At 38.0% G+C, this 15,706-nt stretch overlaps 1 protein-coding gene and 1 long non-coding RNA gene across 2 annotated transcripts; one reads left to right on the top strand and one right to left on the bottom strand.

Annotated features, from left to right (window-relative positions):
- Nucleotides 1-2,349: 2,349 nt before the first annotated feature.
- Nucleotides 2,350-4,820, bottom strand: LOC103359376 (uncharacterized). The gene is made up of 3 exons (XR_520305.1): nucleotides 4,608-4,820; nucleotides 2,749-2,811; nucleotides 2,350-2,468 (listed from the first exon to the last, which is right to left on the bottom strand). It is a non-coding gene; the product is annotated as an uncharacterized LOC103359376 (long non-coding RNA).
- A 1,802-nt stretch (nucleotides 4,821-6,622) lies between these two features.
- gpr25 (G protein-coupled receptor 25) lies at nucleotides 6,623-7,793 on the top strand. The gene has a single exon (XM_008284713.1). The coding sequence runs from the start codon at nucleotides 6,623-6,625 to the stop codon at nucleotides 7,745-7,747; it is 1,125 nt and encodes a 374-aa protein (XP_008282935.1). The 3' UTR covers nucleotides 7,748-7,793.
- The last annotated feature ends 7,913 nt before the right edge of the window (nucleotides 7,794-15,706 follow it).

Below are 15,706 nucleotides of genomic sequence, written 5' to 3'. Positions count from 1 at the left end.
ATTAATGATGGAATACACAGTGTGGCTCTAATGAACCTCAGGCAGTGTGAATGGGTCATAAACTGGAGCTGATGTAAAGCATTAATGAAAAGTAATAAAACTGCTTGTTACGACTCAACACCAATGACATTAATGTCGCAAAGCAAAGGCCTGTTGTGCCTCATTTGTGTCCAGATTTAAGTACGTAATTACAATGACATGATAATTAAGTCAATCTAGCATTTAGTGCACCATTGAATGTTGTGTTGTTGGAAGAAATAGCTTACTTAGTCTTTATTCATATTGTGCATGTAATGAGAATTTAATGAATAAACACTAATGATGCATGTTTTGTGTATGTATAAGACTCAAGGCTGCTGGTACCTGTTGCTAAGCAGCTATCAAGCAAAAAATGCATTAAAAGGTGAATCTTTTCAGTGAATCTGTGCATTTTTTTATAATATAAGACTACAGTCACAGATCCCAAATCTCTACATGAAGTAGCAAAAACTTGAAAATTTGAAATCTGCATTGACATAATAACATTACACATAGAGCAAATCCGTGCTTTTGTTTTGTTTTCATAATATAAGGTTGTAGTCAGAGATCACAAATCTCTGCAAAAATTTGGAAAGGTGAAACCTGTATTGACATCAGTAAGTGCCATTGCCATTTTTTCTTTTCATGCCAATCCTTTTCTTTTTTTTTTCTTTTTCTAACCCTAGCCCATATTATTTCCAAGCCTTACAATGATTATATTTAAAAGTTAAAATTTTGAATTATTTATCATATGTTGAATAGTGATCTACTCTGTAAAAAATAAATAATAACATAAAATAAAAATCCAATGACAAATTGTGAAAATCTGACAGCGATGGAAGAAATATGTTAAATAACAGTGAAATACTGTGACATTCAAAAACTGTAAAAATAAATAAATACATAAATAATAAATAAAAATGCTGAACATCAGTAAAATAAGTGTACATTTAGTGAATTTAACCACTGAGATTACCGTGTAATTTTATGGTTACACCTGAGAAAAGAACAAATGACTAGTTTTAAACATACAGATCTTTGATGTGGACATTATGTAGAGTTATAGCCAGTTTTTTGTTTGTTTTGTTTTGTTTTTTACAGTCAAGATATAAATCATTTTTTATTAGACATTATCTGTAATTTAACTAAGCCAAATGGAATTTATGTAAAATAATAGTTTAAAAATTATCTCATATCCTTAAGGTATATGTTTTTGTTTGTTTGTTTGTTTGTTTTTTCAAATATCTGTAAAAATAATTATATTTTTTGCTGATTTAAGTAGAATTAAAATGTTATTTTACAGTTCATCCATCCATTATCTATACACCGCTTAATCCTCACTAGGGTCGCAGGGGGGCTGGAGTCTATCCCAGCTGACTTAGGGTGAAGGCAGGGGACACCCTGGACAGGTCACCAGTCTATCACAGGGCTACACTTAGAGACAGACAACCAAGCACACTCACATTCACACCTACAGACAATTTAGAATCACCAATTAACCTCAACATGTTTTTGGACTGTGTGGGAGGAAGCCAGAGAACCCGGAGAGAACCCACGCTGCACGGGGAGAACATGCAAACTCCACACAGAAAGATTCCGGTGCCCCCACCGGGACGCAAACCGGCAACCTTCTTGCGAGGCAACAGTGCTACAAACTGCGCCACCCTGCAGCCCTATTTTACAGTCAAACATGGCAAATGATGAATTACTATTTGTGAAAATAAATATATTTTTGATGTGAATGTTATTTACAGTTTTGGCCTGTGCTTTGCATTGTTTAAAAAGAAATACAGTTTAAAACTGTTTTATTTTGTTTGTTTGTGTGTTTGCTTGCTTGCTTGCTTGTGAAGATACAATTTTCTTGATTTTTTTTCCTGTGAGCTGTGAGGTACGCTTTGAAATTATGCAACAATATATCAAATGCCATCTGTTTGCAAGACTATAAATCACATCAGGGCACACTAGGGACTATAATAATGTGTTTATCTTAATCATATGACCGCGCAGAGTTCCAGCACCAGCTCGAGTCAGCTGAAAGGGTTTTTTCTGTCATATCTGCTCATTAAGTTCTTCCATGGCGTCATCAGAAGAAACTTGACTCTCTGAGTGTTTAAGCTGCGTGTTTACTAAATGCTCTGAGGTGGAACGATAACCTGCACATTTTGACTGAAAGTTTTCAGTCTTGTAGCTTATTTCACCATCAGTCAAAAACAAAGCTTCAGCTTTGTTGGGAATTCAAACCATGACTACAGACATGATATAAGGAATAAAGTGACATGATGACCCACAAAGGATGAAAAGTTTTTAAAATTTGGAGTTACCAACTTTACTGTCCTCTTTCTGAGCGCCACAAATTTCTGTGTCTCTCAGATATCCTCAGGCCATATTCTCTCTCTTGAAAATGACAACATTCATCATCTCGTTTAAGGCAGCAGCTCGGGGTTCTTGAACTGTTGAGAAAATGTTACAGCGTCACTACATTGAAAAAAAAATCTGTGGTTCATGTACAGGTGCAAAAGTCTCGCCAACATGTTGATGCTTGATTTGTAAAGGCGACTGTAGAACGGAGCAAGATGTTAAGAGGTTAAAGACGTCAGAAAAAAAATATGTGGAAATTCTGCTTGTGGCAATGTGTTCTGAAAGTGACGAGTCATGAAAAAACAAACCTGCCAACTATGCTGTCAAGACCTAGTAACCTGACCTAGTAAAAATACAATGAAATAAACTCACCCACTCGTAGAACAAATTACGTTCAGTTGTGGTTCCACTTTTAACCAGGAATCAGTCCGGATGCTGTGTGACAAAAAGAAAAAAACAAGCAAAAAAGTGAAAAAAAATAACATCTTCCCACTGCTATCACCTTTAAAATACAATAACTTTTCTCTGAAAATGTAAAAATCCCAAATACATTTTGTATCTGCCACCACTTAATATGTTACTCTGTCAGCTGAACACAAGATACCGTATTTATATTCCTACTCTGATACAGAGTTGCTATTTAATGTTATATATTATTCTTTTTGAGCAATTTGCATACAAACCAAAAGTTTAATTTCAGAATTCAAATTCAAAGCTACAAACACCAACTGACCGCCGCTGCAGGACAAACACTGCAGTCAGTGGCAATACAAATGATAATAGGTTCAAAAACTCAGTTTGCTGCTCACTGTTGATCGAACTAATGAGTGGTCATTATACATGGAGAAATGAACAAGTAACTACCCAGTGAAACCTTAGCAACCACCTAACAGCCTGTACATAGCAACCACCACTGAGTATTATCCTAAAAGACTGCATAGCAACACCTGGATATAATTATGCAAATACAATCAATAATGCACCGTGAGTTTTGTTTCTAAAAAAGTACCCTGTTTTCAAATTGATACCAGCGACAAATAAGGTTCACACACCTGGGAGTTGTAGTTTCATGACATCTCGTATTCACAGAGGACATGTTTGGTATTATTTCTAAGTGAGCCCAGTTTATTTTCCCTCTTTAACTCCCTGTAATCTTGTACATCGCCTATCATGAGGCACTGACATGAAGATGTTTCTCTGATTTTATGTGGTTTGTATGTAAATGACGCAGAAATCAAGCGTGAGGAAAGTGGGTTAAAATGCTGAAGCATTTTTGACAAAAGGGAACAGTTAAAAGCCCCTAACCACTTAAAATGACACATAATGGAGGACTGAGGCTGTGCAATCCTTTGTGTCAGAGGAACTTTTGATTCAGTTAAACTGCTAAAACAAGAACCTTTCACTCCCAAACAATGGACCCCTTTTCTTAAACTTAGCACTCGACAAGTGTGGAGCAAATTGTACGTTTGTGTGCATGTGTGTGTGTGTGTGTGTGTGCGTGTGTGCGTGCGTGCATGTGTGTGTGTGCGCGTACGAGTGCGCACATGTGTGCATGTGACCCCCCCGATGTCTAACAATCACCCTGACGCATACCACCCTTTCTCTCCTCAAATAAAAACAGAGTAAAAGGAAAAGAGAAATCATCCACTGTTGAAGTACTTTACGAGATCCTCCTCTAAACAGAAAAAGGACTAAGTATCCATGGGAATCTTAGCACGTTAGGGAGGCCTTTCTCCCTTCCTCTCATCCGCTCTCCCCCGCTGCACCCATGGACCAATGCAATTGTTTATTTTCTCCTATTGAGGCTGCTCCATTCACTGGCTCTCACATTTACTCTGCTCAATTGGAGTGAGACAGCACTTATTCGAGGAGAGGAATGTAGCGTTCCACTGACAGAGCAGCAAGAATGCAGGAGAAATAATTAAAACTTTTCCAAGGAAAAGGTACAGCTGAGCGCAAGGGGAGAACAACGTCAAACCGAACAATGAGGACTGACAGGATTTTCTGCTGTGATGAGTATATCCACACATCACCTTGACACTACAAAGTAAAGGAGTGTTTGAATAACGCACAATGCTAGAAAGTGGAGCAGGGATCCCATAAGGAGGTCATTCATTCGCCGTGCTTTCTTAACTGAAACTCCCCGCAGAACAATGAAGCGTTCTCCAGCCTCTTGTAAGACCTGGCCTGTTCTCCAACCTCACTTTTCCCGGCCCCAACACGATGCTTACCAGCCGGACCACGGAGTTCACTTCTCCCGAGGTCTGTCCTGTCTTCGAAGAGGTCGTCTTAATGACAGTTTCCTTCTCTGGAACAATGGCTGCCTTCTCAGTCCTGTCAGCATCTGTTATCTTTCACCAGTGAAACATTAAACAAAATCTCATCAATGCTCCTGCTGCTGAGGGAATGAGGCAAATCATAGACTGCCACACTTGTGAAATTTAGCTAAAAAAAAATGTTTAAAACAGACGCTGATGCACACTGTCAGAGTTTCAAGTTGATTCTGCTTGTTTTGCATGGTGGTTACAGGTTTTCGTGCCCTCATGCAGCTCAGACAGAAGAGCAGCTTGATCTGTGCATCACGTCTTCTGCTGCCGCAACAGGATGTTCTAGAGACATAGTTCTGCTATAATTGCTCTTTGGAGTTTTTATCAATCTGCCAGCAGATAAAATCAAGATAATTTTGTTTTTACAGCATATAATACCACATAACCCCTCTACCTTTCATCTTTTAAAACTGTCTAACAGCCAGAAAAAAAGACGAAACTGCCAGAACTTAGTCCTCCAAACACACAGACATGCAGCTGATAACTCACATATTGGAGTCAGCAGAAAAAACAATCGCAAAACTACACTGTGGCGAAACAAAATGACAGTTAGCACAATAACCCCAGGACTCATGCTGTTAAACTCATGTCAACAACTTTACTTTCTCATTTCATTGCAGAGGCAGCGCTGAGACTGGCCATTATGGACTTGCAACCGAAAGGTCACCAGTTCAAATTACCCAGTCTGACAGGTAACAGTGAGTAAAGACATGGACAAAAGGGTGTGTGCAGCCAGAGCTACTCTGTGGCCAAAGGGAAGAAACACTGATGAGAGATGAATGATGCAAAAAGACATATTTGATTCACACTGACATTGGCACATTTCAGGGTTATAAGTGAAAGCACTTTGCTGCATCTTCACTCTGAAGTTACTGCTGTGCAGAATTTTGTATCAAGTGTAGTGTCCTGCTGATTTGGTGCTGTTTGTCACTGTGCATTTATGACTGTGACCTGCAGATGACAATTAGTATCAATTTAACTTTGTGAAAATGCTGCATTTTCAAATCAAACAAAGATGACCATATTTGATACAGAAAAACAGATGCACATGATTTCTTTGCACATTACATACACATGCTTATAAGGAAATATAAATATGTAAATAGATTGTAAACGGATTGTACAACACTAAATCAGATCTCATAAGTCAGAAAGTGCCTCCTGCCTGGTTTGGACTAGAAAAATGTTTTAACAAATGTAAAGGAACTCTTTATTTTGCAGAAGATCTGTGACATTTGTTCAGGAAGCACAGTGGGTCTGACTTTAGGTAGAAGGTCACCACATTTAAAACACAAGTAAATCTTACCTGCCCCCTATTGGTCACGATTATGTAATTCACTATGAAACAACAACAGCAAAAAAATAAATAAAAAATACTTTCTGCAGCATCTGTCTGTTATGCAAAGCAAGTCAAGGAAAGAGTCTGTCTTCTTCTTATAATGAATATTCTATGTGTGGAGCAGCCATGTGCGCAAACATAGTGTGTGAAATGTTTCAGCACTTTATGAGAATTTATGAGAAGATCAAGAGCTATATACTTCAAATGCAGAAGTTGCTCCCTGTTAGCCTTTATACAGTCTACTGTATCCATAATGATGTGTTGTAATATTACAGCATCATGCTACTGTTGTTTAAGTTTCAAATTAGGACATTTTTTTCCAAATGAGTGAATAAAACTATATTTTTTGTGTGACTTACTACAATCTCCTGAGAAAAGGTTACAGTGCGGAAGTTATCACAAACAAACAACAGGAGACAGAACTGAGCACTGAGAGGAGGAGAGCTGAAATAGGATATCTATTTTTTTCTGTGGTTTCTCTTGTAACTTTGAGTTGCAGCGTGATGACATGGTTAGACAAACCAACCAACCTGCCACAACCCAACAGCTGCACTGCAGATCATCTGTGTTATCTCTCACAATGGGCGACTACATCAGCTATACTGACTATACTTACTACTACGAAAATGAAAACAGCACTGAAAATGGATCATCAGTATACGACATTGGGTCTACCCTGGACTGTCCAGACTCACGCCTTCGTGGTGCCAACATCTTCCTGCCCGTTCTGTATTACCTCATATTCTTCACTGGATTTTTGGGCAACCTCTTTGTGATCTTGGTCGTGGGCAGCAAAGGCAGGAAAAGTGGTCGCCTGGTGGACACCTTTGTTGTCAATCTGGCCCTGGCCGACCTCATCTTCGTCCTCACGCTGCCACTGTGGGCCATCTCTGCCAGCCAGGACGGCTACTGGAACTTTGGGTCGGCTGGGGATGTACTGTGCAAGCTGAGCAGCTACATTATTGCTGTGAACCGCTTCTCCAACATCTTCTTTCTCACCTGCATGAGCATCGACCGCTACCTGGCCATAGTGAAGCTGATGGATTCGAGGTACCTCAGGAGCAGTCGGTGCATGCATGCCACCTGTGCTGCTGTCTGGGTGACCTCCCTGCTGCTTGGCATCCCGTCTCTGGTGTACAGAAGAGTGGAGTCTTTGGACCAAGGGCAGTCCTGTGTGGAAGATAATAGTTCGACTTTTTTCTTCGGCATGAGCCTGACCATGGCCTTCCTAACCTTCGTCTTCCCGGTGTTGATCATCGTGCTCTGCTACGGCACCATCATCATGCACCTCAACAAGCACTGCATTGCTGCTGGAAACCCTCGAGCTGAAGCCCGCCGCAGGCACTCCCTCAAGATGGTCCTCTGCATCATAGTGGCCTTCGTGGTGTCCTGGCTGCCCTTCAACATTTTTAAAGCCATCATAATTGTCTCACAGCTCTCAAAAGCGGATCTGAGTTGTGATACGTGGAAAAGAAATGGGCTCCTGATCTCGTGCTGCCTGGCCTTCTTCAACAGCTGCGTGAACCCGGCCATTTACTTCTTCCTGGACCATCACTTCAGGCGACAGGCTGAGATCATGGTGAAGACCTGCCTGGGAAAACCACATTTACTGCACAGCCACAACTCATCAGCTTCTTTCACCAATGCTGGCACTTCAGAGAGCTTTGCAACAAGTGGGAGAACTCAGCTTCAGATGTTGAAGTAGGAGGAGAAGGAAGGTTATTCCGTAAATCTGTGGGTGGTAAAGTCATAATTTAAAGTCATACTTTTTGTGTCGATTTTGTGCAGATCATTTACCAGGGAAAGCTTTGTGGATGCGATTGTTTATTTTTTTTCCCAGTCAATACAAGACTGTGCATTACTTCCTCTGTCATATGTTTCCTTTATTCTAGTTTTGTATTATATAGATTGGTAGAGTGTATAGATGAGAATCTACTGATAATTTGTTTGTACAAAAATCTGAACATTTTTGCATTTAGCATTAATAGATTACATTTTTCATCACATTTTAGAGGAATCATTTAACATTTGTAGCATAACTGACAATTTGCATTAAACTGAAGTCAGCATGTTAATGATGATGTGATTAGAAATGCACAAAACATTTCCCAGTGTTTTATGTATTGCTATGATGAAGTTGATTTTAAAAATAAAGGCTGACATAAAAACATTTGTGTGTGTGTGTGTGTGTGTGTGTGTGTGTGTGTGTGTGTGTATTAAAGCATTTTTTTTCTGTAAGAACAGTTTTATCAGGGATTTCATTAAAATAAAACTTCCTTGTTTTAATGAAGATGCGATATTTTATCCCAAAATAACAGTTAATTAATGATTAAACAAATTATGAATTCATTGTTTTATAATCATAGTTTTGCTTTCAATAGAACAATTTTATTAGTGCATTTAACCAAGTGCATTCATAACTGTATTAATTATATAACTGACAGAACTCTACAAGCATTGACAGTAAGGTTTTCAATAATTAATTCAGTAATCAACACTTACAGTAAGAGTCAAGTTGCATCTGAAACACAGGTCAGCAGTCCTGAAAAATGGAATGCACAAGACAAACATCAAATTTAAGTCTTATCTTATTTGAATATTGAAATAATGGGGGGGTTAAATTTAAGTGAAGTTAGTGAAGACTTGAAAAAAGATCTGAATTAATCTCAGTTTTGTAATTACCCCACATTTATTGACATGCTGATATTCAAGGGCTGCAAAACAGATTAATTGATTCTCCATAATCCTGAAAATAATTATCTTAAAAAGTAATCTTTGTACAATTCCAAAAGATTCCAATTTCCTAATGCAGGACTATCTATTGTAGGTGAGTCAGTTTTCTACAGTAATTGTGAGGTTTTTAAGGGAACAGTAAAAATGTGAGTATTAAAGAAATAAATGCTGATCTATTCCTCAATGCTGATGGGTTAGTTATATTTAATAGACTTGCTAAAAAGACAGGTCAAAGCACATTTCTTTTCAAAATGCCAAATAAAAATGCCTAAATATTTTTTTCCAGATTTTGCAGAATGTTCAGCTTTATAATTACTCCCATAACTAATTCAACAACTGTATTTTTAAAAAAAAACAAAAAAAAAAACTAAACAAGCATATCCTTCCTGACAAAGGCAATGTTATCACTTTGATTTAACGAAGAAAAAGAAAAAAAAAAGCACTGTCTGCCTTTTGCAATGATCTGATCTCCCTCTCAGGCTTTATTCTGTCTTTTAAGTCTACCAGTAACTGCTCCACTGCGTGTCTTCTAAGCATTACAAAGGGGGGTAAAAAAATAAAATACAATCTTGCAGGGTCCTCTGCAAAACTCCACTGGAAATATGAAATATGAAGAAATTTATCACGTCCTGCTTTCATATGTGAGTTTTGCAATAAAAACCCAACCAGAAAAAGGAAGGTGAAAACGAGAAACAAGTAGCACTTAATCATGCCAGTAAACACTCAAGTGGCATCTTAAAACAAACCAACGCAGACGACCAATGCAACAGGAAACAACCGTTTTTTTAGACTGTAAGAGCGGAGAAATTCACACGTGAAATCCGAAAGTACTTCAAACCATGAAAAGCGTCTCACAGGCAGAAACTCTTGATAAGATTTACATTGAAAAGGTGTCAGGCTGCAACCAGCCTCCTGCAGCAAGACAACATCTGTGATATCTCTTGAGAGGAAATCTGCATGTGAAGCATTTCTAACTCTGTCCTGGTCTCATTTTGAAAGCTTGTTTACTGTGTGACCATGAACAGCAGCCACTCGGGCATGAGGGGCGCTCACAGTGCTGTGTCTACTTTCTCACAAGTCGATGGTATTTGAAGTTGGGCACCTGAGAGTTCAAATGTTCATGCGTGCCCACTTGTTTTTCAGTTGTATGAGCATAATGAATCATATAGTTTCAGTTCTGAGAAAACGGGTTTTGGTGCCAGGCTGCAGCTGAAGGTGATCAGGAATTTCCCTTCTCCTGTGCGTAAAAGAAGTCAACCACAACATTGTCTGGGCCTCCTGACCTTGCAATGACCAGATCAGAGATGACTGGTACCTGCTGACGACTGTCAAACTGCATTTTATTGTTCCCACACTGACTTCTTTAAATGACTGCGCATGCATGCATGCACAAAAACAGATGCAGAAAATCCGTTCCAGCACAAATGAGAACGATTTAAGTGGATTTACTTGCAGGAGCTATTTATATATATATGTAGTGTTGTTTTTATGGTTTTGCAATTTAAAAGACAGAAGGAAAACACACCCCTCCAGAGAGGTGCTGATTATTTCAAACGTGAAGAAACTTTAGTTGAAATAAATCCATCAGACTTGTGAGTTTGCAATTTTTCATTTCCTATTTTTAAATTTCTCCGACCAGACAATACTTTCAGTCATTTTAAAGGAATCTCTCTCCAGCTGTCTTACACATTCATGATAGAAGTATGTTTCTTTTGTGTTTTGTTTTGTTTTGCTTTGTTTGTTGTTGATTGTGTTAATGGATTGCATTATTAACCTGAGAAGAGAGAAGTTCACAACCTTCACACGCTTAAAGGTGGCATGAGAAGTTCGTGACGCTGCTGTTCTGAGGTTTATCTGCTCAAAGACACTTATTCATGCCTGATTTGTTAACCCAGTTAATATTTTCACCTCTCGGGGAATATATGCAGATTCATATTTGTTTGTTCACTCGTCTTTTTTTTTTAAGGATATATTGAACTTTTCATGTTTGTCAGACCTGGTCTCTGAACTTAGAAGTTAACTGTTGGTAAACACTTTGCTCAGTGTTGCTGTGAATGTAATGTTAAAGGTCAAGTGGACTGACAAAAGGAACTGAAAACAGTCAGTGTTGTTTAGAGAGCCACTTTATGTTGGGTTATTAAACACTCTTAGATAAAAATAGAAGAAGAAGAAGAAGAAGAAGAAGAAGAAGAAGAGGAAGTGTCAGTCTAAAGTATTTACCTGGAAAGTTTTTGAAAATGTCTGTTACTCTTCAGGGAACAACATTGTGTATTATTTTGCATGATAATAAATAAAAATACATAATATCTTATTAATACAAAATCCACATTGTGTAAATTCTAGACAATCACCCTTTGATAAATAGCTATTAGTACATTTAATTTCTTTTTTAATTAAGTGGAAGTAACTAAGTATTAAGTTTTAATTTCTATATCTAAAGCAAAATAGTTGCCAAAATGTCAACTGTTGGCGATTACGAACAAAGTCCTCTGAGAATGGAAGGACTTTACCGTTACTCTGCCAGTCTAGCACACACAAAATGAAAGGTCAGACCTTGGCACTGAGAGTGTTATGAGACTTTTCCTGTGTCTGAGCTGACAGTTTCTGTCACAGTTCACGGTGAGACAATGAACTTGATACGTTCTCACAGCATTAATGCAGTTCCCTCTTCTGTGGTTGTCAGTTTCTCATGATGAAACTCACATTACTAAATCAGTCATGCTCTTATACCATATCTGTGACACATGAACCTACTGCATATTGGCAAAATGAGTATTATTGTAGAAAAATCTGCATTTTTACATACACTTAAATTACTGTAAAACAACAACTGTTACAGTGACAAAGAACAAAAAGGATGTATGAAATGAGAGCGGTGAGAGATGTTGATGTTATATTGAAATACGAACATCAGAGCAAATTAAAGCAAAAAAAATTGTTGATTTTTTATCTTGAAACAACATTTTATAACATAATGTAGCTTCTGCTACAGTGTAATACTTGGTTTTGTATGTGACAGCAGCATTATTCTGGTGATTTAATAAGTCTTCTTTGCTTGCGCTGCTGTTACACTCATATATATATGTGTGTGTGTGTGTGTGTGTGTGTGTGTGTGTGTGTGTGTGTGTGTGTGTGTATTATTAATATAATGGAACCGCCTACTGTTTTGTTTATGTTCAGGTTTATTTTAAGGTGGTGTTACAGCTGAATGGTACAATTTTTGAACCAAGTTAAGTGAAAACAATTGGAGAAAAACAAAATCCTGCATAACTTCCATATTCATACTACTATATACATAAAACAATAAACACGCACATAAACTACTTCCCTGTTTGTCATATTAGATTTTTTACAACATTGTCGGGCTTCACATGCAGGTGTTGTCAGTTTAGAAATGAAGCAGTTTGGCACATAGCGGTGTAAATTTCTCACAGTTTAAGCACGAACATGTATACATTCACATTTATCATCATGCCAACGCTGCATGTTCCGGGTGAAACAACTGACTGTGGTTTCCTTGTTCCTCAAGTCTTCACCTCAAGTTTGCACAAGCAACTTTTGTTGTATACAAAATGGGCTCAAATGAAAACATTCACATAAAGGTTTAAAAATCATACATTTGAACAGATGTTTCATTTTTTACCGTTTGGTGAGCAAACTTGACATCTGGCACCTCTGATGAGGTCAGACAGTATCCCCTGTGCAGTATTTTTACCATCTGGACACACTTAGATAGAGACAAACTGCATTTTCAATTATATACGTATTTTTCTTACGATTAAAGTTGTTACAATTGCAAAAGTCAATTAAATCTAACAAAGGGCCATGGTTTACGGATGTACTAAAAACAACCAGCTGTCTTGAAAATAAAACCACACAGACTGATGTGGTTGAGTGGTATTATTTGCAAGGAAAGAGGAAGCAGAGACACAAAAAACCAGACCTTGTTTACCATTAGATAGGGACTTTGTTCTCTGTCAATGAGAAGTTAGAAGACAGCTAAAACTATCACACTATCATCTGTCACAGTGAAGTGCAGTGTGATTGTTTTAACTGAACAAATTCACACATTGTACAACAGTGCAGGAAACAAATTAAATGTTGTTGCTTCAAATAAATTGAATGCTTTTTACTGTAACTTTGCAAGTGGAAGCATGAGTTAATAACCAGATGTAAAAGTAAATGGTGTTTATTTAATTTAAAACAAAATTCTGTGAAAAATATCTACAGGTATAACAGCCAGAATTATGTGCTGAGAAACCAGAACACTTTTGCTTGATAAAGAAGCAAATGTATTTATTCATGATTTTACAAAACAATGTGTTTGAAGTTTGAATTCTGAGGTTTTAGTTTGGTGGGAAGATTATCTTTGATTTTGTTACAAGGTTTGCCTGGTTTTGGAAGTAGAATAATTAACTCACTCTCTGTCTGCCTGAATCCAGCGCTGTAAAACTTTACCTGTGACCTGAATAAACTGTTAAACTTGAGACCTGAACTTTTCTCCGACTATTTCTTGGAGCTGTTCCAACAAAAGAACTGGGTCTAACATGATAATAATAATGTACCAATAATGACCATCATGAGGCCTGTTGCAAAAACTCCATATCGAAGAAAAAAGATCCACGCCATTTCCCGCAGTGACTGCCAGGAGAGCTTCTCCTTCTCAGAGAGCTCTGGGACGTGAGCTCTCACACTCTGGACGAAGGCTTCATCCACAGCTGGATCCTTCTCCCTCATTAAAGCCTCCAGCTTCTTCCTGCTGCAGAATTTCTTCTGCAGCTCTTTGACCACCTTCTTGGTCACTTTCTTGGTCATCACCAGGTCCGGTCTGAAGTCATCAGGTACAGTGAGTCCCTCCATCACCTTTTCGGCCAGGTGTGTGATGTGAGGACCCCACTGCTCGCTCAGATCCTGGAAAGCATTGCACTTGCTCAGCACTCTGAATATGACCACGCGGATGGCCAGGCGCAGCCCACCGACACTTTGTGCCTCGGTTGTTGTCTCTGAGGGGGCAGAAGTATCATCCCCCTCCTCTGGCATGTTCCTCAGCTCCGTATCTCCAGGTGAGGACCTTCTCATCGTGTCGGCTTATTTCTCTTGATTGTCCTTCAGCAGTTTCTCTTCAACACGGTTCTCTCTTGTAAGATGCCTAGTGAAATGTGCTTTGGTGGGGATATTTTTGAATTAAAAAAAAAAAACATTGAATTTCCCTTCTGGAATGAATAAAGTATTTTTCTTTTCATTTCATTTGAATATTTAAGCATTACCGTGACGTCATTGTGACGCCAAAGCGCGTATCAAAGAACTTCTTACACACATTCAGGCTTTCTGTCTTTGTGGGGACATCCGGTGACGTCATCGTGTTGTAGTAATTGCCCCAACACCAAATACCCTGAAACCCTGCAGCTGCACAGCAGATTCGGCAGTCTTACATTGTTGTTTATTTGTTTGTGTGTTTGTATTTTGTCCATGGTCATGCATATGTATGCTGTTTAGACATGCAAAGTATATGTGCATACCTTTTACATACATGAAGCATTTTTTTTTCCAACAATGTTTTTATTGACATTTTAACAGCATGAAATACAGTCATTTACATTTAGAGTATGTTGTCAGTTTGCTTCATTAACACATAACCAAACAAATAATAAAATAGAATTTTTTTTTTTTTTCAAAAAAAGAAGGTATCCAAAAATAAATAAAAATGGCTGATTCTCAATCAGTTTATCCATCCTTTGATTTTCAGAGTATCAAAAAATGATCAATGTTTTGTCAAGGTCCGGAATGGCACCTTCAACTATTCCCCTGTTCAACCATCAAAACTCAAACTTCAGACATATAAACAAAAACAGACTCAACAACATTGCTTCTCCTATTTCAACAAAGGGTAATCTACTTTAAGTGGGTCTTTTTGCAGTTTTTACAAAATGTCACACATAATTCAGGGAAAAAAAAGCAAACAGAAGAAAACTTGAAAAAGTTTAGGAACTGCTCCGTCTGCAGCAATCAGTCCTCTTGATCACCTCAAAGTCTTTGACATAATTGATGAAAGGTCTCCATATATTCTCAAATATGTGCTGTTTAGCTTTCAATATGTACGTTATCCTTTCTAATGGAAGGTTTGATAGCATCTGTCTTATCCACTGGGCAGTATTTGGTCTGTGAATACTTTTCCATAACTGTGCAATGCATTTTTTTGGCGTATAGCAAGCTGAGGTCTATAAATGCTCGTTCGTTTTTACTGTAGTTATGCCTCTCTGGGTATAAACCCAACAGAAAAAGCTTGGGATCCAGTAAAATTTGTTTTGTAATTATTTTCTCGATTGAGTTTCTTACCTCTTTCCAAAACTTTTTAATCTTTGTGCATTGCCAAATACAATGAAACACTATCCCCCGATGTTCCATACATTCTGTGCATATGTCTGGTATGTTACTGCTGTATCGATTTAATTCCACCGGCGTCATGTATGTCCGCATTAGCCATTTATATTGTATTAGTTTTAGGCGTGTATAAATGGATTTAGACTGTGCATCAGCACAGGCTAGTTTCCAATCTTCATCTGAGATTTCTTCCTGCAAGTCCTCCTTCCAGGCTGTTAACTTAGTTTGTGAGCTTTCAGATGAACTAGAGGTCAGCAGATTATAAAAATCTGATATAATACCCTTCCTCAAACTGTCCTTTGTCATCATTTCTTCCAATGGGGATTGTTGAGGTCTGGTGAGTAAATTATTTTGATTCGCTCTAACAAAGCTTCTAAGTTGGAGGTACTTGAAGAAATGTTTTCCACTGAGCTTGAATTTGGAACTCAGTTCATCAAAGGACGTCATTATATCTGAGTTTATCTTGTATAGATCCTGAATCTTTCTAAGTCCCACAGAGTGCCATAATTTAAAAGTTGCATCTTCTCTTCCTGGTTCAAAAAACTGATTA

Source organism: Stegastes partitus, unplaced genomic scaffold (assembly GCF_000690725.1).
Source record: "Stegastes partitus isolate 25-593 unplaced genomic scaffold, Stegastes_partitus-1.0.2 Scaffold368, whole genome shotgun sequence".
NCBI classification, from domain to species: Eukaryota; Metazoa; Chordata; class Actinopteri; family Pomacentridae; genus Stegastes; species Stegastes partitus.
The sequence above is the reverse complement of the archived record's forward strand: the minus strand, read 5'-3'. Positions and strand labels throughout refer to the sequence as shown.